General features: G+C 37.6%; 1 protein-coding gene across 3 annotated transcripts in view; it reads right to left on the bottom strand.

Annotated features, from left to right (window-relative positions):
• Positions 1–14,997: 14,997 nt before the first annotated feature.
• The window catches only part of SATB2 (SATB homeobox 2), a 203,782-nt gene continuing 192,946 nt past the window's right edge, over positions 14,998–25,833 (bottom strand). For all 3 annotated transcript variants that reach the window (XM_011949970.1, XM_011949971.1, XM_011949969.1), the window contains one exon: positions 14,998–18,199. In XM_011949970.1, the coding sequence (XP_011805360.1) occupies positions 17,738–18,199 (462 nt within the window). In that variant the 3' untranslated portion in view covers positions 14,998–17,737. The remainder of the gene's footprint in view (positions 18,200–25,833) is intronic.

The following is a 25,833-nucleotide window of genomic DNA, read 5'->3' as shown; positions in this document are numbered from 1 at the left end:
AAGGTCTCACACCCTGGCCTCTGTGCACTTAATCATGGCACTCTAAATAAATAAACCATAACATTTTCATTATGGAGGGGACATTTTTAGGACTATATAGAGTTATGATTTTTAAAAGAAAATCTGATGAAATAAGAAGTGTGTATCAGGGAGTAGATAAGACAAAGAAATTTCCTTAGTGTTTCCAGGGTAAATGTTTTTAAGTGGATCCAATTTTAAAAGTTTTGTGACCATGATTCATGGTCATTTCCTTTGTTATCTAATATCTACAGTAGTTCTTGACAAAGGAAAGAATTCTTTTTTAATTTTTAAAAATACTCCTATACTCTACAATGAGAAGGATAGCAGAATTCAGTAACACAAATTTCCATAAATAAATTAGATATTCCATTACCCCCAATAAAATCTTATAAGAAACCACCAATTATTGTGAGAATTATCTTCATTTTAACCATCTGGCCCTTCTGAATAGAAAGAGTGTTTGCACATGAGCCTGAGACATAAGACAGAGAACTGTTGTTATCTTGATACATTGCAACATGTGAAAATAATTGCTTTCAGTGTGGCTAATACTCCTATCACACACAATACAACTGTAGGGCAAAATTCTTGTCTGTGTTCCATATAAATAATTTGACTCCAACATTCAACCCTCCTTATATGTACAAGGCTGACTAGACATTCTAAGACTGACTTAATTCTGCATAAAATTTCCCAAACTAACTCAATGATGAAAACCCATACACGAGAAGAATAGGGAGTTAGTGTGACCGCTTCCATAATGCACATGAACATGTGATTTGACTGTTTTAAGAAAGGTAAAGTGTTTGCATCCTGTGTGCTGCTTATTCTCTGTTTGCCTCTCACAATTATTTCTCACCCTCCACTGCCCTGTTCTGCACCCAGGAGGGTGACTTCTATTGTTTTAAGCCCGCGGGCCCCTTTGCACTCTGGCTTCAGGTTGGTTTGGGCCAATAGGAGAAACTGGCAGGAGTTTAAAACATTAAGAAATGGAACAAGGGTTTTATATCTCCACCAATATTCTAAGGCCATGGATCCTGCCATGCAGTCCCTCTTACCCTTCCACTCCCTGGCCCTTTTGCCCTGTGGTAACAGCATGTCCCTTTATCCCTCTCGGTTCCCTTAATTTTGACTACACCTCTATAAACAGGGCCTTTGTTAAACTCACTTTGGCTACACACTTATCATGGGCCTTCTATTCCCTACCAAGACATTCATCGAAACATCATTCTCCAAATAAGTTAAATACAGATATCAAAAATGTTCTAAATGTTATATATTATTTGTTATATATGGTAACTTGTCATTTATATGTCCATGTGTATATCTATATATTTTCCCCTCTCCATATTCCTTTAGATTATTTATATTCAGGTAAAACTGAATTAAAGCAACTTTTCAGGCAACACACCTGTTGCATACATTGAGGTATCCTGGAAATGCAGATTGCAGTTTAATGCTGAAGAAAATACCTGCTTAAAGGTGCATCTTGGTCTGTAACCAAGGTTTTGACTATTAAATATTGAAAGTGGGCAAAGTCCAGAAGAAAATAAAATCCATTCTATTCCAAGTTACAGGAAGTGGATTACACAGTCTTGCATTATCATGTCAAAGGGTTCTATTTTGTTGCCCTTTCCATCTTACATCTATAGATTCCTTTCCAGTAAAACACTGATAAAATGAGTTAATCACTATCAATAACAGTAATAATAGCTAATATTTATTGAGCTAAATATTGCACGGGGCACATGTATACTAAACATTATGTTGTTTATCAGAAATTCAAATTTAACTAGGTGTCCTGCTTTTTAAAATTTTGTTTTGTTTTGTTCTGTTTTGCTAAATAAGGCAACCCTACACATGTGTGAATGTCTACCAGACTGAGCAACATAGATGGACAACATTTTCATTATTGCAGAAAATTCTATTGGAGAGCTCTGTTTTATCATATCGTGAGCTGTTTATATTAGTGCTTAGTGTTAATAAAATAAATAATGCTGTGTATCATCATCTTGCTATCTAGGGAGCAACACATTTTGACAAAAACAGACATTTGTTTAGTTAAAATCCTGAAAAAATTACATTGATTTTATTTACTTTGGAGGTGAAATAGCGACTGACTTCTGACCACCAGCTTTCAAATGAACACTTTAGGGAGCTGGATAGTCATTTTCCCAATAATTAACCCTTTGAGATAGTCTTCCTTTGAATACCCCATAATGACATTCTTTAAAAAAAGAATTATATTTACTGCAAAATGTAATCTCCATGCAGAAATATGCTTAATATACATTTGTACAGTTTCTAAAATAACCATAAGGCTTGACATTCCTTTGTGATATGTATTACAGGCTGGTTGCTCTCATGGGATCACTCAGAGTTCGTCCCTTGTAATTTTCTAGGTCTGACCAGAAATATTTTGTTTTTATATTTAAACACCCCATCAATCAGCACCTGGTAAATATATAGCTGGAATCCTCAGTAAATTGCTCAGAAACTAAAGGAATAGATTTCATTAAAAAAAAAAAGGTATTAAGAAAATTGACCTCTGTTTCTCTCATAAAAGTGGGAGAGGTACGACCCTTCCATCCCAATCAATGTCATTAATTGGTTATTGGAGCAAATGAATGATTCTTTCTACTTGTTCTCCTCCAAGTTTAGGAGGAACTAATCTGGTCAATTAACCTTTGGCATCACGGGTTTGAAGCAATTTGGAAGAAGGCTAGTTTTTTTTTTTTTTTCCCGCCCCCCCACCCCGGGCAGTTCTTTTGTCCCTTGTCCCCTGTGCTTTAAGAGGAAACTCAATTCAAGACATTCCAACAAATCCAGAAGGAAAAATCCTGATTCCCCTAATGCTTGAGAAGTGAGACTCACAAGCAGGCAACGGGCCTTTATTTCTGGAGGGAGACAGCTGGAGCAAGCTCTCTCTGCGGGGCTAAGAGCATCTTGCTCTTTATTCGGTTTCTCTGATGAGGCCTTTAGTTGGGCATCAGTTTACCCATTGGTAAATGGAGTTGAATAATATATACTTACCACTCCATAGTAAATGAATATTGAAGATCTTTGGCTAAAGAGGGCTATGAATATGTAAAAGCACTGTGAATACAAATCAAGAATTCATGACTTAGTAAAAGCTCAATATGTTGATAAATCTTGAATTTTTGCAAATGCTGAGATGTTTCACTTTTATTCAGAATATATAATAGTTAGGGATTGAAGTTTAGCCAGAGAGGCTTTATGCAAAGGACACATATGTAACTACGTACAGTAAAAAGCTGTACATCTGGCATGTTGGGGGAGACTGGAGGCACCAATCAGTCAAAAGTTCTGACTAACAATTTTTCATTGCTTCTGGTAGTTCTCTTGTTTCTTGTCTTGGGCTCTCTATTAAAGCCAAGATGTGTGTGGCGGGTAGTGGGGAGATGGCAATTTTACTCAGGGAAAGCTATGTTTGGCCAAAGTTCACTGAAGCAGTGATGTAGCTCAGCCCTACCCGCATGCAAGGCTCCAAGTAGCCACAGAGACCTCCCTGCTCACAAATCACGAGATCCTTAGGTGTGGCATTGTGACATCAGAGAAGCAGATGCTGAAAGGGGATATGTACAGGCAAATGGACTTATGCACAAGTGTGGGCCAAGCCACTCCTTGCCCATATTGCACTTTGGTACTAATCAGAAAAAAAAGGTCACCTCCTCTGGATAAAAGCAGACCCTATACCGGAACATGTGATTTGGTGAGCTGCCACTTTTCTCTTTACCTGGACACCCATGCTGTGAACAACCTACATAATCAGATGACATGGTCCCAGATATGAACTTGGGGAAATTTTTTATTTATCCAGAAGGATGTATTTGTCTGTGTGAAGAAATTGTATTCGGTTTAACTTTTAATGACTTGCTACTGAAATTCCTATACTCTCCAAATGTAGCTTTCTGGGTAATTTGAGGTTGTCACCTTTTTCTCATTTAAAAGTACAGGATTAATTCAGTAGTTATGAGTGACATCAGAGTTGATGCTGAGCTTCCTAGTGGCCAAGGCAAGAAAGGGGCACTCAAGAAATTCAGTTGTTCTCATTATCAGATAGAGAAAGTAGCAAACCCAAATTCCACTGGGGAAACAATGATCATCTCTTTTACTTTCAAATCTAGAAGAAATTTCTTGTATGAAATTTCACCTGAGAGCCACTGAGGCATCATAGACAACCATTGCACCAATAGTTTATAGTAAATTCAATGGCAATATGTGGCAGCACCTTCCTGAAAAATCCTTTAAAATAAAGCAAAGCCCAATTGAGCTAACTCTGAGAAGGCCAAGCAAATTTGGGTTTAGGTGTGGACCTTTTGGTGCCTGACTTAATCAAAGGATGGAACTTCTGGGAAAGTAAATACCCAGCCTAGTCCTCAGACTGGCAGTTTCTAGATGTCACCTGCAGTCAGCTTCTAGGTGGCGACAGAGTTTTTTCTGCTCCCCAAAAAAGGAGGGGAAAAAAGGGTAAGACATACATATTTCACAGCAAATTGGTTCACTTTCCTCACTTGAATAGGATTATGCTTTATTTTGTTGTATTTTTTTAGACACAGAGCCTTGCTTGGTCACCCAGGCTGGAATCCAGTGGCACAATCACAGCTCATGGTAACCTTGAACTCCTGGCCTCAAGCAATCCTCCCAGACTCAGCCTCCCCAAGGTGCTGGGATTACTTACAGGCATGAACCACCCTGCCCAGCCCAACTATAGTTTATTCTAAGATGATGTCCTTCCAACTTTGAAGGGGGTTAAAAGTGCTTTCTTTGACGCAATAATGGTAGAAAAGATGATAGTTTTATATTTTGTATTGCTTATTGAGTGTCTTTATTTGCCAATATGAACTTGACAAGTGCTTATTGGCCTCCAAGCCTGAGGTGTGGCTATTACTGGTTCAAGAAGTTCCAAAGTCTGGCAATGACAGCCATGGACTATATTCCCAAAAGAGCATTTCCCAAAGTAATAGAGGTGAGAGTCATATTTGTACACGGGACCTTGGCAGGAGTACCCTTATCCCATGATGGTGCTGAAGATAGCAAGGCCTCCCCAGTATTCCCAATACAGTAAGCTTCCTCACTGCCACCAGAATGGGTCTCAACGATATCTTCATGTATCAACTTCAGATGTACAAGTTTGCAGATATAATGGCTAAAACCCCATTGTTCTACTGAGCGCAGAGGTTTTCAAAGCAATGTTACATGTAAACTGTCTGTGATGTAGACAAGTTTCACTTACAGTTTTACAATCTTTCTGATATTAAACACCCCAACTGAACGCTGGTCCATGGTGGAATTAGTTACAAAATGTATTCTCCCACATAATCTAATGAGTTGGTCTGCCATCTGGAAATATTTAGTAGTGTCCAACTGAATATGGAGGAATGATTGATGGAGGTGATTTGCCCTTGATCAAGTTCACACTGAGTCACTCTTACACTCACTCTTAGTCAAATAAGACTAAGTATTATTTGATGTTAGCCCTAGTTTCTCCTAGTAAAAGCAGGCATCACTACCTCGGAGGACACTTACTTCCCCATCCACGGTGGATCGACATTATTTCACCTTGGATTTTAGTATTTTTTGGTTTACAAATTACCTACCTACTGACATATTTTTCTCAAGGCAAATACCATGACTTCAATGAACATTCTCCCATTTTTAAGAAATGAACACTTTGTACCAGGAATCATCCTTGATAATGGGAATACAAAGATATTGCAGGAAAACTATCATTTATAGGCAGGCACTGTACTTTATATGGGCTAACACACACACACACACACACACACACACACACACACACACTGCAAGGGAGGTATTATTTTCCTATATATATATATATATATATAGCTCCAAATTACAGAAAGCTAGGAAGTAGAGTAGATCTATTTCTAGATAGATACCAGCCCTTTCTGATTTCAAAGCAACACTATGTTGTTCTAATAAGACACAGTATCTTTCCTCAAAGAGTTTGAAGTCTAGTGCATTTGGCATACTTTTTGGGCCCTAAGCACCTCTGACTGCTTTTTCTATGTTTAAAGAATTTCCTACCTATGAGTCCAAGACAGAAGACAGAAATGCACTTTCCCAGCCTTCCTTGCATATGACTTAGGCTCCTTCAATCAGTACCTAATGCATGAGACTTTTATTTGGAAGGGAATGGGAAAAAAACAAACAAACAAACCATGCATCATGTGAATTCTATTTCACTAAGGGCAGTAGCAGAGCCATCCAGGTTTCAGAGGCAGCAGGGGCAGAAGTTTTGCAGGTGGCATTCAGTGCCCAGGAGCACGGGACCAGGATATGGTGCTTGTGCTCCGTGCTGCAGCAGCAGTCTCCCCTGGAGTCATCTTAGATATTGATCCTAATCTCTAACCCAGATTTTCTGACTTCCCCAGAAATTCTCTGGGTCTTCTAATAACTTTTAGTAATTTTTTTTCTGTTTAACTGGTTAAATTTAGTTCTATTGTTGTCAACTAAAGGTCCTGACTTTATTTCACTCACAATGGCTTCAATATAATAGACATTTCATAAATCTACTTTGTTGATAAGTGAAAAAAATGATTTAACAGAATAAATCAATAGAAGATAAACTTTCTAGACCCTTATACATTCTTGTCACCCTCTGTTTTTTGAATAAATCTCAATTTATCAACATCTTTCCAAAATATGTCATCCAGAACTGAAAACAATGTTGCAGTGTGGCCTGATTAGTATTGAAGAGTATAGGATGATCACCTTTCTTGGTTTAAGCTGTATATCTCTATTCATGCAGTCTGAAATGACATAAGCTCTCTTAGTAGCTGTATCACATGATTAAGAAAGAAAGCCTGAGAACTTATAGGATTTAGTAATCAATATTCAATATGATCCTAAATATGTGAGGTGGTTACTGGAAGAGTAAATTCGGCATTAGATGGCACCAATAACAGGGGAAAAGAGAACTAACCAAAAGTGGAATAGGCTGAGTTCCAAACTCATAAGTTCCTAGTCATGAAGGAACAAAGACTGCATGGCCTGCAGCCAAGGATGCCTGAAAAGGAATTTCTGCTTTGAATAAGAGGATGTGCAGAATGACAAAGCCCATGGTTCGGTGATTCTATCTTCCAAGACAGCACAGAATCACAGACTATGAATTACCTGAATGTGGGGCTTACAAATGTCAGTTGTGGAGGTTCTTGAGGTCAAGATACTTGTAACTCAAGTACCTTGATTATGCATTACAGAAATATTCAGATGAAGTTTATCTCTGTAAAGCAATTTAAATATTCAATCATGGCTGAAGTTGGGAAATTTTCAAAATCCAACAGAGGGAAACTGCTATGAAATGTACCCCATTCATCAAATATTTGTTAAAAGGGAGGGAAGAGCTTTGTACCCTCTTGGTGTTTTCAATGAGGTGAGGAAGCTGACAATAAATAAAAGCATGAAACATAAGTAAATTATAGAGTATGTTACAAGCTATGAAAAAGAAAATGTAGGACAGAATAGAATAAAAAGAATCCAGAAGGCAGGTAAGTTTACAATTTTAAGTAAGGTGATCAGCATAGTTCTCATTGAGAAGATGATTTTTGGGCAGACTGGAGGGAATTGAGGAAGCCAGTCATGTGGCTGTCTGGGAAAAGAGCTTTCCTGGCAGAGGGAAGAGCTAGGAGAACAAAGGCCTGAGGCAAGAGTGGCCTAGTGTATTCCAGGGACAGCAGGGAGCCAGCGTATCTGGAACCCAGCAAACAGAGGAGAGAGAATTAAGGAGAGGAGGTCAGAAAAGGGTCAGATCACATAAAGCCTTGCAGGTCATTGTAAGGACATTGGTTTAATCCTGAAGAGGTGACAGGGTCAAGCAGGAGAGTTGCGTGGGGGCTGCTGCTACACTCCGGGTAAGCAATGATGGTGGCTGCTATCAAGGTGGTAGCAATGTTGGCGGTGACAGGTTGTGAGATTGTGAATCTAGTTAGAAGGTAAAGCTAACACCACTTTGTTGCAGGAAGTCAAGGACCCCGAATGGAGGGACCAGCTGGAGCCACAGCAGAGGAACATAAATTGTGAAGATTTCATTTTAATATGGACATTTATCAGTTCCCCAAATTAATGCTTTTATAATTTCTTACGCCTGTCTTACTTTAATCTCTTAACCCTGTTTTCCTCATAAACTGAAGATGTACGTCACCTCAGGACCACTATTGTGTTAACCGTACAAATCGATTGTAAAACATGTGTGTTTGAACAATATGAAATCAGTGCACCTTGAAAAAGAACAGAATAACAGAGATTTTAGGGAACAAGGGAAGACAACCATAAGGTCTAATTGCCTGCAGGGTCAGGGAGAATAGAGCCATATTTTCCTTCTTGCAGAGAGCCTATAAATAGACATGCAAGTAGGAGAGATATCCTAACAAGGAATATTAATATTAAGACCCTAGGAAAAGAATTGCATTCCTAGGGGGAGGTCTATAAACAGCAGCTCTGGGAGTGTCTGTCTTATGCAGTTGATACAATGACTGAAATACGCCCTGGTCTCCTGCAGTACCCCCAGGCTTACTAGGACTGGGAAACCCCAGCTCTGGTAAATTTGAGGTGAGACCAGTTCTCTGCTCTCGAACCCTGTTTTCTGTTGTTTAAGATGTTTATCAAGACAATATGTGCACTGCTGAACGTAGACCCTTATCAGGAGTTTCTGATTTTGCCCTGGTCCTGTTTCCTCAGAAACATGTGATCTTTGTTCTCCTTTTTGCCCCTTGAAGCATGTGATCTTTGTGACCTACTCCCTGTTCGTACACCCCCTCCCCTTTTCAAATTCCTAATAAAAACTTGCTGGCTTTGCGGCTCAGGTGGGCATTATGGACCTACTGATATGTGATGTCACCCCTGGAGGCCCAGCTGTAAAATTCCTGTCTTCGTACTCTTTGTCTTTATTTCTCAGCTGGCTAACACTTACGGAAAATAGAAAGAACCTACATTGAAATATTGGGGGGTGTTCCCCCGATAGGACTTTCCTGACAATATTAAATGCCATTGTGTTAAAGAAAAAAAATAAGGGCAAATCTAAGGCTTTAGGCTTAAGCAACTGGAAAGCTGGAGTTGCCAACAGGTGGGAGGAACAGTTCAGGGAAGAAGAGGATGTCATCTGGGGCCATGTGAAGTGTGCCAGGCATGTGGAGGAGTTGAATAGGCAGTGGAAGCTACTAGTCTGGAGATGTAGGAAAGGTCTAGGCTACAGACAGAAATCGTAGTGTGGTCAGCATTTGGGTGCATTTAGTGTCATGATGCTGGACGAGGAAGGAGAGTAGATTTGGGAAAAGGAGGACAAAGGGAAGAACCCTGGATCATCTTAGGCATAAAGGCTTGGAGAGAAGAGAATCAGCAAAATACACTAAAAAAGAACAAGAATAAGGCAGCACAAAAATGAGCAAGTGTGGTGTCATTAATGTTTAAATACCTAATTTTGAAGACCTCAGAAGGCTACTAAAACACCTCATTCATTCTGTTTGCAATTAAGAAAAAAAATCATATTATAGCTCTTGCCAGGAAGAAGGAACAGGAGGAAGGGAGAGATGGAGAGAAAGGGACTACAATGAAAGAGAATCGAAGAAAACATGGGAGAAAGAGAACAGAAGAAAGTGTAGCATAACAGCCCTTTATCCTTAAAGATTTTAAATCATGCAAAAAAAAAAAATTTAAACATAAGACTTAATCCTACTCTGAAACTCATCTGAACTATTTTTAAGTCCTCTGTAACATTTGATTATATCCTGCTTTTTTTCTCCCTGAAAAAGAGGGAGGAAGGGAAGGAAGGAATTACCCTAGATACTTTTACATAGTTATTTTTATTTAATCATGACAACCTTGAAATACGTAAGTCATTAACCCTATTTTATACTTTTGTTTGTTTTGGAAGAGACAGGTTCTCACTATGTTGCCCAGGCTGGTCTTGAACTCCTGGCCTCAAGTGATCCTCTTGCCTTGGCCTCCCAAACTGCTGAGGTTATATGTGTGAGCCACTGTTCCTGGACCTGTTTTATGGATGAAGAAACTAAGGATTGAAAAGTAACTTTTTCAAGCTGCAATATTGGTAAAAAATAGAAACTAGAACAACTCATTGCCTCCACACAATCAACTACAAACAAATTAAAGTTGTAAAGATTTTATTTTTTCCTTATCTTTTCTTTAAGGGTAGATTCCTAGGATTGCTCAGTTCAGAGTTGACACTGAGTCTCCCCTGATTTCCTCAGCCTGTGTTATTGTGTGTTTAAATGGGATTATGCTTGGTAATGGATACTGAATAAATTATAGTTATCTCTTTAATTAATCATTGCTCTGGACTATTTATTACATTGCTAATGGAATATTTTTGTAATTATTTTCCCATATGTGAAGGTAACACTTTAAGCCTGTTTAAATGTCACCAAAGAAGCTACTTCTAGATTCTTTGGGACAGTTGAACTAGCAGATCATAGTGTTTTCTAAAAAATAAGCTTTCCCTCAGAACAACAGTCAATCAGAAATGTCATACTTGAACAAAATTATGAAAAAGTGTGTTAAGAGATGGCAGATGGTCATGGCATATAAACCCTGCTGGTCAACGAATTAATGCTTAGTTTATACATTCTTTCTAGTACATTCTAGGATACAAAAATAGAGGTGGTGTGATACTGGGGAGAAAATGCAGACCTTGCTTTAGAACCCGACTCTATTATTTCCCAGCAATATTGAATTTGCAAGGTGCCAAATCACCTCCCTTCATTGCACCCTTCATTCATTGTTCCTGTCTCCAACTCAGTATGCCAGTCTTAGACATGCTCATTCAGAAGACACATTGTCATGCCTATCCCCACACAGCCCTCCACCTGCCCACCCACCCCTGTTCTCTGCATGGCCAAATGCAAAGACCTCAGGCCTTGCTATTGTCTTTAAAGAATCACACCCACCCCGCCTGCTGAGTTATTGCCCAAATCTTTCTTAATTACTTTTGATGTAGTCCCCTAGAATTTATCCTTCTCCATTCACTTTGAAAGATGGGTGGAAGGTAGAAGTAAAGCAAAATGTACCCAATTCATAATGTCCACTTTTCAATGGTAAGCATTTCAGACACAAATTAATGTATTTAGCTTCACTCTCAGGGATCCTTGAAGTGGCATTCTCTGGGGTGACAGAAAACAAAAATCTTATATGCTAATCAATTTAAATGTATCCAGAACTGCTTTGATTCTGCATTGAATATCAAGGCCACTAATCGTACTCAATAAATATATTTGCTGAATAGATTGAGTTGGTCATGGCATTCCTGTGGTCGTACCACAAGCCTTAATTAAATATGTCTGTAATAACTATATAAAAGCTTAAATGTTGCTTTATTTCATCAGGACCTCTGAAAGTTAATAAATAAAACTAATCAAAGTTAGATCACTACTTGGCAATTTCAGATGACAAACGCAATATTTTCATAAACTTTACCACTTTCAAAGCATCTTATACCACTGGATTCTCCATAACCCTGTGAGAGTCACTATGCTCAATTTTTAGACGAGGAACATTAGGCTCAAAGACGTAATTTGCCCAACATTACACAACCAGGGAATGGTGGTGCCATCCTCAGAACTCAAATATTCTGGATCCCAATTCCCTTAGAAGTTGAGGGCTTTTGTTTATCAATATCATCTGACACGTTCAGTCACCAAAGTCCGTAACATAAATCCAGGAGATGTGAAATAACCTCAGGAAGGCTGTCTTCAAACACTGCTCTATTATTTTTAATGAGTGGTACAGATAAGTGCCATGAATTTGGAAGAGGAAATAACAGTTACCTGTAAGTTATAATGGTCTCAAAGGCAGATCATTTTAGAAATAGGTTTGGCTTTTTCTGCTTTATTTTACAAGTCTATTAAGAACATGACAGTTTGGAAAAAATTTGAATGAACATACTTAACTTCTGCCAATATTTGTTATCCTGTTCCATCACTTTTTATCAATTTCCCAATTTTTACAATTTGGAAAGATCTAGAAATCATAAAAGATTGCATAAACCCTAAAGAGTGTGTCTTGAATAATTGACTAGACATATATGAAAAAGAGCCATAAACCCATTTTGAGACCTTGTGTTAGGCAGAGCTCCTTTCTCCCTGTTAAATGAGGATAATAGTATTTGTGAGGAATTGCTGTAAGGGCATAAAGGAACAATTAGCCTGGGAGAGCTCTGCCAGTGCCAGGTTCCTTTCTCCTGCTGATCTGCTCGCTGTCCTACAGTGTGTCTTCTTCTCTGACTCTATGTCTTTGAATGCACTATTTTTTCACATATTTAATACACAATCATTCAATCAACACTTTTGAGTCCACTGTTCTAGATACTGAGGAACTCCATGTCTGGGATCCAGCTGTAGGTCTCAAGGGCTCATGGGAAGTAAACATTTAGCACAGTAACTGCAACATGCTACAAACTCTGTGCCGTGGAATACCCTGGAAGCGGCATGAGCATGGAAGAATTTGTATCACACTGACAAAGCAGATGGGGAAGGTCTTCCTGGAAGAAGTGCTGCTTGGACTGATCCTTAAAGTTAGCCAGGAATGAACTTGAACTCAGGGTGAGGAGAAGGAAGAGATGTAAGGTGCAGGAAGTAGCAGCAGGGCAAATGTGCCTCTTCACTTATCCTTCTCTTATCTATTATTTTCAATATTCTCCTTAATACCTTCTATGGCAGAGGCTGTTAGCTGCCTACCAATTATCGACTCTCCCCCTTTCTCTGGAATTCACGGAACAGCTAGAAACATTTACTAGTCTCCCTTGCATTTAAGTATAGGGCTTGAAGAAAGAGAGTATAGTCACTCTTTTGTATCTGTGGATTCAACTAACTGCAAATCAAAAATATCTGCTTTTTAAAATGAACGGTTTTGTCTCTACTGAACATGTCCAGTTTTGTCATTCTTCCCTAAACAATACAACTATTAACATAGCACTTACATTATACTAATTCTATTACTGTGTATTGCAATAGTATTAGATATTATAAATAATCTAAAGATGATTTAAAATATAAGGGAGGATACACAAAGGTTATATGCAAATACTATGCACCATTATATAAGGCACTTGAGCATTAGTGAATTTTGGTATCCATGGATTGGTCCTGGAACCAATCCCCTACAGTACCAAGGGAAGATTGTGTGTCATTCTTTACTCATTTGTCCCTTCTGATGCCTGGAAGTTAGGTGTGACAGCGAGAGCTCTAGCGATTATCCTGGACTATGAAGAGGGAACACAGGAATGAACACAGGAGAAAGTGGAGCTGTGAGCTGGAAAAGTGTGAGTCTCTGAATTCATGAAGCCGGCTTATCTCAGCAATTTATTTCATGTAAGAAACCCTTGTTGGGTCATAATTACTTTGTGCTTTTCTTTTTTCTTTGTATACAGCTAAACCTAATCATAAATGATCCACCTTCTAAGGTTATTCTAGCTTGCAAGCAATAATTATTTAATTCATAGCATGTGTTTGTACCACCCATTAAGCAAATATATTTCTGTCTGAAGACAACTTTTTGTGACTGTTTCATTTTTTCTGGATTTATATTTTGCCTTTCCAACAAGTTATAAGCTTCCTGAGGAGAAAGCACAAAGTTGTACCTTCTTCGTCACTGCAATTTCTAGCAAATTGTCTGGCATAGAGTACATGTTTAATAAATGTTTACTGTCTTGATTACAGCACGATTGTCCTTTAGAAAGAATGTGGGGAATTTAGTCTTTAAGACTCTTCACAACGGGAAATGACAGTGTAAAGAAACATATGTCCTCTAGACACACACACACACGACAAAACTCAACCCATGAAGTGATCGCTCTGACATGCTATGACTTTGTTTACTTGAGAAATTCCTACTTTGCTTTCGTGAAAATAGAAGTCACCAGCATAGAGACACCTTCTAGGCACACCAATTCATCTGTGTGTAGAGTCTCCCACTGATGAAGTTTGACCCCTAAAACACAATCTCATGAATGTGGAAGCTGCTTGCGCTAAAAGTCATTATTTCACAAATGCTTTCCTTCTTTGTCTTTAGTCTAAATGCAGAGTTCATTTACATTTGTGTAAATAACGTTTCACCCTGTCTTGAGCCTCTAGCTGTTTTAAAAACCTTCAGCAACCTGAAGCTGTCTGCCTTTTTGCAAACACTTGCTTTTCATAAATTATCCTTAAAACATATCTACATGGTTCATGGGCTGTTAACTATCATAGAAAAAAAGGTAAGGGAAACTGAGGAAGAAAGAGAAGTTACATCTGTATGTCAATCAAATACAGAAAAATGGAAAAAAGTAAACAGGAAAAACATTTACAATATCAAAAGAAAACAAAATCACTTTTTAATTTACTTTCTCTTTGACAGTTCTGAAGCGAAGCACTTGCTCTTTCCTTATTAACATTAGTCTTTTGAGCAATTTTTTCCATTGTAAGCACTCTCTAAAAAATCATTTTCACACATTTCTCAGATACATCAACCCTTTCGGCATTCCTCCATGGACACATTATGGTACCCCAGCTCTAAATATAAAAGACTTTTATTATGTCCATTAACCATGGACATATGTGCTCCAAAAGTTTCCTGACACGCAGTCATTTGTGGTTTTTAAATTATAAACAGAAAATATTCACTAGAAAAATAAAACAGCAGCCTATAAATATATCTTTTTACATTTGAATTTTGTTTGTATATAACAAAAGATTGGATAAATGACTCTCCCAGTTGCCAGCTCCAGGAAGTGAGCATGCATGTGTTTATATACACACACATATTCACACGTGCAATGAAATCCATGCACTGTACAGGCCTCACACATCTGTAATAGCAGGTACCACTGTCTTGCTTCTAAAATAAGGGTACAAATTTTCCTAAGACTCACCAGGTCTCACTCTGCATAAAAAATTAAGTGGGGAAGCAGATAATGCCCAGTAAAATACTTGACAAACAAAGTCATATTTATTGAATGCGTTTATTTTAACAACCAAAAAATTCTAACAGCCTAACAATGCACATAAGTTAAAAATTAATTATCACTTAGTGATAACAAAGATAGTTGATTTACATGGAAAAAAGAACATTTACAATATGTTAATCCTTATTCACATTGTTGATACCGCAATAAAACACAATTTGTTTTTTTCATTTCACAAAAAAAAAAAAAAAGGCGGGAAATTGTGCTTTGTCAAGAGGCACTACAAGAGAAAGTTTCTTCTTCCAAATAGATATTATATGACAGATATTGAATAAATAGACATATATGCATTGTAATTCGCAAAGATCTGGCAAGACCACAGGCTAAAATGCCCACAGATTCACTTAGAACCACTGCAAACTTGGCAGTGAAATTAAAAAATAAAAGGCAAGACTTAGCATTGAAAAATACCTAATAAATTTTTGGTTGAAGTGTAAAAGATACCAAATGCGGATGCCATCGATAGATGAACCACCTTGTAAGAGCTTGGCAAAATCAGTTTCCATTACGTGTATAGAGTGACCTTCAGCAACAGTGTAAGAAGACAATTTGGAAAGAGTAACTCGGAGATCAGGAAGCAGCAACCATGGACTTTCTGATTAAAGCTGCAGCATACTACAGAAATAGGAAGGATGGGGCTAGGGCGAACTGCAAACAACCATCCTTTTGCAAAGGTATATGACGCTCATGTCAAGATAATTTTTAAACATCATTATTTGAAAAAGTACAGGAAAATGTCCCTTTAAAAACTCCAGAGGTTACTGAGCAGCTAGAATTAGCTTGTATTGCAACATGTCTTCTCCCTGTATATTGTAAGTTCTGAGTTAATATCTACACATAGAGGTTTTTTTTTTAACTCCTACCTTTTATACCTTTCAAATATATAAATAGTATTAACAGTTATATTACAATGTTGTGTAGTAAACAGAAAATAACTTTCAAAGTGATATTGCATGAGGTCTTTGACAAGGTTTCGTGAGAGCACAACTCAAAAAAAAAAAAAAAAAAATCCAACCATGTGGGACTGTTTAATGACCAGTTTAAAGCATGGATTACGTTCACTTGGCCAGTCCTGAATGTGAGGTCTCCTCTTGCAATTACTGTAAGTAAAAGTGGAAAGTAATGCTTCTGGTGTTTCTCATAGGAAGCTGAAAGAGATCTGGAGTACTATAGTAGATTGCAGCTTTAATGCTCACCCCACTAAACATCCAGTCAGCATTAGTTCTGCTTTACATAAGGTAATTGCGATGTAGGCAACTGGGATAATGTTTTCTTTTAGGATGAGTAAGTGATTCTACCGAAATCGCTTCACATACTCTATTGCCCAGAGCGGCACAACGATTCAGAAACAGTTCTTGTTAGGGCTGTCATCCCAGGAAAAGGGACAGGAGAGATTAGGGACTGGAAATGTTTGATTAGGTAGGTGGAATGTGTGCGAAGAAGAGGAAGCCCAAAGTGAAACAGAAATCAGAAATGTCTTTTGGGAGAGGGAAGGATGGAGATTTATTTGAGAGGGAGCCCCTTTAACTGGGCAGCAACTTCTTTTCTAACTTAATATTACACTGAACTATTTTCTAATAAAAAACAAAAAGACAAAAAAACAGCAAGAACAAACAACTTTTAAACGAGCAGGCTTATTAATTTTCAGATTTGAAGCCACAAGCAGGTAAATAAATTTCACAACAAAATGTGGCTCATACTATGAATTCCATATGTCCAATGTCAAAATGTCATTTGATCAAGACTTGCACTAATGGACAAAGTTTTCTCTGCACTGAATTTCAGTTTTACTTATTTGGAATTCCACAGAAATGCATCTGTTCACTACATTAATGACAAATTGAATAACGGAACGTAGCGAGTCATTTTATTGAGTCATTTTAAGTGTGCATTGTGTCTTTAAGAGTAATTTGACTTGTATCATTTTAATGTGCCCTGATTTTTTTCACTTTACTTTTTTTTTCTTTTTTCTTTTTTTTTTTGGCAGTGTTGGTTTATTTTGTTAAATACATACCTCAAAAATTACCCAGTAAGCTGCCAGATAGGAAGCCAAAGAATTAAAAAAAAAAAAAAATCAGGGACAAACACAAAAAATAAATAGGAATTCAAAAATAGTCACCCCACCCTGAGAGCAGGCCGCAGTTTATCAAAAAGCCAAAGCGACTCACTGTGAAGTGGTTTTTTTTTTAATACATAAACAAGTCTTTTCTTTAAGAACTCATTTCACAGTCTATTCTTTCGGATTGTAAAGTCTCTGTCCCATGCAATTTTAATATATATATGTAAATATAGAGATATATACATATACATATACACACACACTTGTAGCTTCCTTCATTTATGTCGTAGTTCTTTTCATCCCGGAATTTGCCTGATTTAACTTCCGTTAAGTGCAAGGATAATGAAGGCAGAGTCTCCTGTGATTATAATGACTATGATCCAGTCATAGAGACGGGATAAAGTGTAACGCTTTAGTGTCTTTGCCAAGGCGATGTCTGATTCGGAAATACTGAACTTATTCAGTCTATAGGTGTATCCTCTGCAACAAAGAAATGTCCAAAAGGGTAAGAAAAACAAAACAAACAGACATAAAAAGACAAAAATAAAGCAAAAAAACGAAAACGAAAACAAAAAACAAAAAAAAAAATTACAAAACTTTTAAAGAAATGAAAGCAGAAAATCCTTGGACCGATGTATTGCTTTGCCTAGTAGAAGTTCACATTATCTCTGGTCAATTTCAGCAGGTGCTGCCTTGCTTTTGTCAGCATTTTCCTCCTCGGCCTCCACTTTGTACATCTCCTCGGAGCCTTCCTCGCTGTCGTTCTCCTCTGACTCGGTCAGCAGCTCCTCGTCCTTATACTCGGCCACATCCACCGCTGAGCCCAGGTGCTCTTTCAGCTTCCCGTGGTGCTTCACGTGGTACCGCTGGTTCTGGAAGAACTTGATGATGGTGTGTTTGGGGAGATCCAGCTGGGCCGAAAGAGTGTGGATGGCTTCCTGGTCGGGGTACAGGCCTACATCGTGAATAAAGCTTTGGAGGATCCCCAGGGCTTCTAAGGAGATCTTTGTGCGAGACCGGGGCTTTTTGGCACAACTGTCTTCAGTCGGAGGAGGTGGGGGAGGCGCTTCTTCTCTGGGAGGGGAACTCTCCTTGGCTGGCTGAGACTGCTGTCTATGAAGCACCTGATAATTAAGAGAGAAAAAAATGAACATTGGACTCATGATTTTACCTTTCCAAAACCATCAGCCCTCTGAAATATGTGTTATCTATCTAGCACTGGAGGTAAGCTATCGTCATTTGTAAAGTCAGGTCTTTGGAAAGTGTAAAAGCATTTCTGGAGATTTAGTATCTCACCTACAAAACATGAGATTGATAATAGTAGTATTTGCCAACATTTATATTCCAAGACACAAAGTCAAGTCATTTGTTGCCTAAGGTCATCTCACTTTAAGCAACCTGGCTTCAGAATCTTCCATACCTTTAACCACCAAGATATGCTACCTCTCTGAAGGCTAACGACAAAGAAACTGGGCATAAAGGGGAAAGTATGGACTCTACCATCATGGCTTCAAGTTCATATTCTTCCACTTAGCTGAGTAACCCTGGGCAAGTCACTTAATATCTTTAAGGCTCTATTTCATCATCTATAAAACAGGATAAGAAACTAACCTCCTAGAGATGTTGTATGGATTAAATGACATAATTGTTACAAAGAACAGTGCTTGTCTTAAATCATGGATGGGCAAACTTCATCAGGAAAGGGCAAGATGGTAAATATCTGAGGCTCTGGAGGGTCGATCTTTGTCACAACTACTCAGTTCTATTCTATTGCAAAAATAAAGGAACATGGCTGTGTTCTAATAAGACTAGATTTGGCCCATGAGCCACAGTTTGCCTCATCTCTGGCTTAGAGCAAATATCCAATAAATGACAGTAATTATTATCAGCCTCATAATGACTCTTACAGTGTTATAGAGGAATAATTGGCACTTAAGACAGGAAATCAATCCTTTGTAAAATTAGAAATGACTTTATATTCTTTTAGTTCTAATTTTGATTCTTTTGATTTTAAATGTTTTTTTTAGAATGTGAAAATGTTCAAACTAATTTAAAGACATAACTGTTTCTTGAATTATGAATTTAAATGACCATTTTATACTCACATAGATGGACCTTCTCAATATCACTATAAACTAATCCTCTGTTTTGCATATACCTTCTAATTTCTGTTTTTTTTTTCTCCTAAGGTTAAAGCTTTCTAGTTGTAATTTAAATAATTTTTCTTTTATTTCTACCTATTTCCCACTCATTTAATAAAAAAAGCAAAATCTTAGGTAAACTTACTCAAAGGAACTCAGTCCCAGCTCTCCCCACAGGCCTATGTGAGAAGGCCTTTGTGGAGGGGGAGATGGAGCATGAAGTCCTGATGAGGAACTGCAGCCATCGCCCACACCTTACAGCTTCAGCTGTATGACAGAATTACAAGGTTACTGTGCTCTTCCCCACTAAAATGTGTCATGTTGGTTCCAAAGGCAAAGACCACATTTCCTATACTTGGGTCTAACTTCCTAAATCCTCCCAAAACTTTTAAGAAGAGTGAGTTAACTTTAAAAAAAAAAAAAAAAATTCTCCTTTTACTATTCTCTCATATTTTATGGATCTTTTTCATATTAGAATAACAAATTAAACATTTTCCAGAGTTCAGGAGGAATAAATCCAACCAATGCAAAGAAAACACATCTAGTTACATTAAAGGACCACTCACACCACCATCCCTGCCACCTTTCCTGCCACCATCACACACTACCCATAGTCTTTTAGCTACGAAACAACAGCATCAAAGCAAGTATTTAAGAATAAAAAAAAAAAAGAAAACTCTGCCATTCATCCTAGTCTTGAGGGCCATACGATGAAAAAATACTTTCCCACCAATGTGAAAATGTCAGTCTTTTACGTAGAACTTAACAAATATTAGGGCAGATGAACCTGTTACCTAAATAAGGCAACAATAAACAAAAGAGGTTTAAATTTTTCAAGTAATAGTCAAATAATAATAAAAAGGATAATCAGAAGCAAATAAGACTATCTGCTATAATAAGCCGATGGCTAGTGGCAGAAAGAAATCCTAAGCGCAGGACTATAAAACAGTGGCACTAAAGTCCGTACAATGTTGACCAATTAAAATGAATGTTCTTAGCATTTTCCTCACCACTTTCAACTAAGAGTAAACTCATGTGGTCTGTTGTGGTAAGCTGGCATCAGCAAAAAAAGTGAGAGCTCTGTTACTTCAGCATCCTAATTATACCTGGCAGGAAAAGCAGAGCTCCAGGAGTGGGGGTTGGGGGCCGGTGCTAGTAAGGTCAGCTTTCATGGCAGAAGGATATTTGCTCTGCGGCCATGATCTGGGCAGTATGAGCACTGTAATACGTAAACCTCTATGTCAACAGGTGAGGATTCCAGTTTTTGGGGAAAGAGAGACTGAAATTATGTGCAAAGTACATACTGGAAAAACATAGACTCAAGCATGAGTACTCCCCATTAGAGTAATTGTGCTAATTGGAAAACAAAAGAGAATTAAAATGCCCCATTTTCTAAATTATGCTTGCCTTCTGTAGTAAAAGTCAGCATAACGGTTCCATTTAATTGAATAATTAGATTGGTTCTTCAGGGATTTTCCACTGTGCATTGGTTAGATTTAAAGAGATTTTCCAAAACTATACTTTGAAGTTACTATAATCTTTCTGCATGATTGCATTTGTTCTTCTTCTTAGGTCCAACCAACTGGCCTGTTTCACTCCCCTTTATTTCCTAGAACTGAGCACTAGTAATATATATGTACAGAGAAGCCAAACATGAAACAGAGAAAGAACAGTAAGAATAGCTAGCCTTCACTGAATGTTTATTCTGTGCCAGGCGGTTCTAAGAACTTTACATGGATTAATTAACTGAATCCTGACAAGTTCCTCACAAAGGTGCCACATGGATCAAGATTGAACTGGAAACATGTAGCATCTCCTCTTAATTCTGATTCGGAGGATTGGAATGAACAAACATGGGGAGTTGTCGGTCTGATAAAGGTTTCCAGGGAACAATGACAAGGCAATTGCTCATGATAGACTAGGAAGATGTTTCTCAAGAGAAGTAATAGTTAGAGAAATTATCTACAAAGTGAAATATATAGTTTCTGGTCAGACAATGTACCATAGTGAGTTGGGCAGCATGGTGACATCTACATGAAGATGGTTAAGTTATATCTTCTAGCATCTTCTGACAGGTAAGGAAAGAGCAGTCAAAACCCTGAATGCCCAAATGGGCATCCCTTAAGTGAAACTGTCTTACAAGTTACCAAAGGAGCTGAGCTTTTTCTATTATACTGACACTTTTCTTTGGCTATAAGTCCCTTTCAACCACAATATACATAATATCTGAGATTAAAAGATTCCCAAAGTTATCTGTCCTAACTATCTGTATTCCCCTAAAATGTTCTAATTACTCCAGGCAGAAAGTTATTGTCTTTAGACAATTCCTAGCAAAAGAACAACATAATTTCCTCTCTAGCCAACTGCTAAGAATCCTTCCTAATACCATGTAGTACTTTATTCTAGTGGCATAAGTATTCTGAATGCAAGCAGAGCAGTGCCTAATGCCTATAAGATGGTCTTCTCTAGGCACGAAAATCAATCCAAATCCTCTTCTAAAATCCTCCCATCTAAAGGGCAGAATCAAGTCATCTTTTCTTCACTTTCTCACATCTTGACTAAATAATGTCAACTCTTTTAGCCATTTCTTCACAGGAAAATTCTGAACTCTCACTTAACTGATATTTAGGTTTGGTGTTTTTTTTTGGTCTGAATTTCTCAGAACATCTCCTACATTCCTTGTTAGTGAACTAGAACGAATCAAATTTGGTCTCTGTTGGCTGTATGAATGTCTTCTTTTGAGAAATGTCTGTTCATATCCTTTGCCCACTTTTTGATGGGGTTGTTTGTTTTTTTCTTGTATATTTGTTTGAGTTCTTTGTAGATTCTGGATATTAGCCCTTTGTCAGACGAGAAGATTGCAAAAATTTTCTCCCATTCTGTAGGTTGCCTGTTCACTCTGATGGTAGTTTCTTTTCATACAGCCAACAGACACATGAAAAAATGCTCATCATCACTCGCCATCAGAGAAATGCAAATCAAAACCACAATGAGATACCATCTCACACCAGTTAGAATGGCCATCATTAAAAAATCAGGAAACAACAAGTGTTGGAGAGGATGTGGAGAAATAGGAACACTTTTACACTGTTGGTGGGATTGTAAACTAGTTCAACCATTATGGAAAACAGTATGGCAATTCCTCAAGGATCTAGAACTAGATGTACCATATGACCCAGCCATCCCACTACTGGGTATATACCCAAAGGATTATAAATTACTCTACTACAAAGACACATGCACACGTATATTTATTGCGGCACTATTCACAATAGCAAAGTCTTGGAATCAACCCAAATGTCCATCTGTGACAGACTGGATTAAGAAAATGTGGCACATATACACCATGGAATACTATGCAGCCATAAAAAAGGATGAGTTTGCATCCTTTGTAGGGACATGGATGCAGCTGGAAACCATCATTCTTAGCAAACTATCACAAGAAGAGAAAACCAAACACCGCATGTTCTCACTCATAGGTGGGAACTGAACAATGAGATCACTTGGACTCGGGAAGGGGAACATCACACACTGGGCTTATCATGGGGAGGGGGGAGGGGGGAGGGATTGCATTGGGGAGTTATACCTGATATAAATGATGAATTGATGGGTGCTGACGAGTTGATGGGTGCAGCACACCAACATTGCACAAGTATACATATGTAACAAACCTGCACGTTATGCACATGTACCCTAGAACTTAAAGTATAATAAAAAAAAAAAAAAAAAAAAAATTTGGTCTCTGTCCCAAGCAAGTGCCCTGTGAGTCATGCCATTGGTTGCTGATGGAGAGACCTATAAGCGGTTTCATTCCCAGGCTCATTTGACAGTTTGGGCATAATCTTTTTGTTAATTAGTATTTTATGTCACAAAATTCACAATTACTCCAACTAATAGAATGCCCTGCAAAACGAATAAAATTTTTTTTTTTCCAAACTAGTCCTTTGTGCTATCAGATTATAGTTTTCTGAGATTTTCTTCATATTAAGTTTAACTTTCAAACTATTTATGAAAAGCTGGCAGGACCAAGGACTTGCTAGCATTACCTTTTTTCCCTTTTTCAAAATGGGCCCAGTGGAGGGGCAAAAAAATCCCCATTGATAGTACCTACTAACGCCAAGCATACAAACACTGCATAAAACCAGAAATGAGTGCCTATGTCCTCTGAAAGGCATGCTCATAGCAGTTTTAGTCATCACTGGAAACAACCCAAGTGTCTACCAATAATAACATTGATAAATAAGTTGTGGTATACTTATATAACAGAGCAGTAGGAAAAATGAACTACTGCTATATATACAAACACAGATAAATACCACAGACTTACTGTTGAGTGAAAGAAGTCAGATATGAAAGACTAAAAACTGTATGATTCCACTTATATGAAAGAACAGGAAAAACAAATTAATATATAAGAATAGAAAAAAGTAGGAAAAGCCTGCATTGACAGATCCCAGCATAACAGGTTTCCACTGAGGTTTACTGAGTGGAAGGGGGTGGAAGATAGCCTTCTGGGATGTTGCAAATATTCTCTGTATTGACTTGTGCGTTTATTAAAAGGATGTGTGTATGTCTAAAGATTATCAAGCTGTACAATTAAAATCTATGCATTTTACTGTAAGCAAACTATACCATATTTCAATATAAAAGTTTTAAGAAATGGGATTAGAAGTTGACCTTTATTTATCCCTAAGGCAAACACCCCTCTTCATGTGATTTTCCCAAATAATGGAATATTTAATTCCGTAAGGGTAACTACTCACTCCTTTTCACTCTTGATCTTTGCACACTGAAGCCTACCAACTCATCCTACTTCTTTTTTTGGTTTGGATTTTTCTCCATCAAAATTAAAGTTAATCTAGACAACAAATTCCTTTCTGTAAAGAGAGTCCTAAATGGTTTATTTAAAAGCCTTTCTTATTCATAACTTCTGCTGTTGATTTTTCAGTATGACAAGCAGGGTTCACAGTAATGAAATTAATGAAATATCTAAGCAGATTTAATAACAATAATAATAGTAATAATAGGTGTTACCATTCATATAAAGCTTACTCATGAGCTACACATTGACCTAAATGCTATAAATATATTTAATGTTACTTAATTTTCACAGTACTCTTAGAGGCAGGCATTTTTACCCTCATTTTATGGTGGGAAAACTGGTGTTCCAGAAGTGTAGATAATTTGCTTAAGGTGCAGAGTTTGTAAGCAGTAGAACTAGGCTTATCAAGCATATCTTATTCAAGGATATGTTAAAGCCTGTGCCCTTAAACATTATAGTCTCCTGACTTCTGTGAGTAAAATATAGAGAAAAATTGAACAAAATCTTTAGAGTAGAGGAGATAGATCGTAAATAAAATGTCAGGTAGTAATAAATACACAGGGCAATGCATAAGGAGGAAGATTGTGGGGAGGGGAAGTTATTTGAGATAAGGTGACTCAGAGAAGGCTCCCTACAGAGGTAGCATTGGAACCCAGGCCTGAAGGATGTGAAGCCCAGCCATGTGGAAAAGCATTCTAGATAATAGAAAGGCAAGCAAAAAGGCTGCAAGGCAAGAATATACTTGGTACATTTGCAAAACCGCAAGAAAGTCAGCATGTTAGAGCTGTGCTGCCCAATACAATAGCCACTAACCACATGTGGGTATATACATTTAAATTAATTAAACAGACAAACAAACACTCAGTTCCTCAGTCACATCAGCCACATTTCAAGTGCTCCATTGTATCACTTGTGCGATGCCATGATGGACAGCACAATACAGAGCATTTCCCTTAGCACAGAAAGTACTGTTGGATAGTACCACGCTCCAGCAAAATGATACCTGAGAGAGCCATGGCCAGAGCATGGAGTGCTTGGCACTCCACCGTCAGGGTAATGGAAAGCCCTCACAGTGAACTTCATTCATAAAATCTGAGATAACCAAAAATATAGTAAGACCTGAAAACTACTACTATTACTAGAAAGATGGGAAAATATTTATATAATTACTTTGCAAGAAAATTTCAGTTTGTAATATATTGCTGGATTTTTATTGGAGTATTACAAATAGCAACATTATCATAAAAACAGCCAGAAGTATGCATTGGCACTTCTACCCTCCAAAGAAGTGTTACTTTACACTTAACTGATTGCTGTCTTCTTCATCAGAGGTGTTCATCATATGCGAAAAAAACGATGTTAAAAACAGCCCTGGGTTAAAAGAATTTTTTAAAAAGTGTATCCACGTATCAAACATGTATGGAGTATCTACAATAATTGGACCTATTAATTTATACAGCTTTTTAATAAGAAGTCCTATTTCTAACAATTAAGGGCTGATGAATAAGTTATGGGTAGGAATAAACAAATAGAAAGTTAAAAGTCGAGTAAATTCCTTATTTATTTGCTGTAATCTCTCTGGGCTGAAATATGACACCTATGTCTATAAATGGACATGAAGATAGCAATGAAGAATGAGAAGTTGTAAATATACTCAAAAGAGACATTAACTGCAAATGAAACCCAAAAGTTCCTTGCCCAGTCATAAAGCACAATTATAATATGGAAACATGTTGTTTCTCTGCCTTCAAAACCGAAAAATTTGAAAACAAAAAGACCTGATGGTACCATGACC

This window comes from Colobus angolensis, unplaced genomic scaffold, assembly GCF_000951035.1.
Source record: "Colobus angolensis palliatus isolate OR3802 unplaced genomic scaffold, Cang.pa_1.0 Scaffold30, whole genome shotgun sequence".
NCBI classification, from domain to species: domain Eukaryota; kingdom Metazoa; phylum Chordata; class Mammalia; order Primates; family Cercopithecidae; genus Colobus; species Colobus angolensis.
Note: the sequence above shows the minus strand (reverse complement) of the source record. Positions and strands in the feature narration are given on the sequence as shown.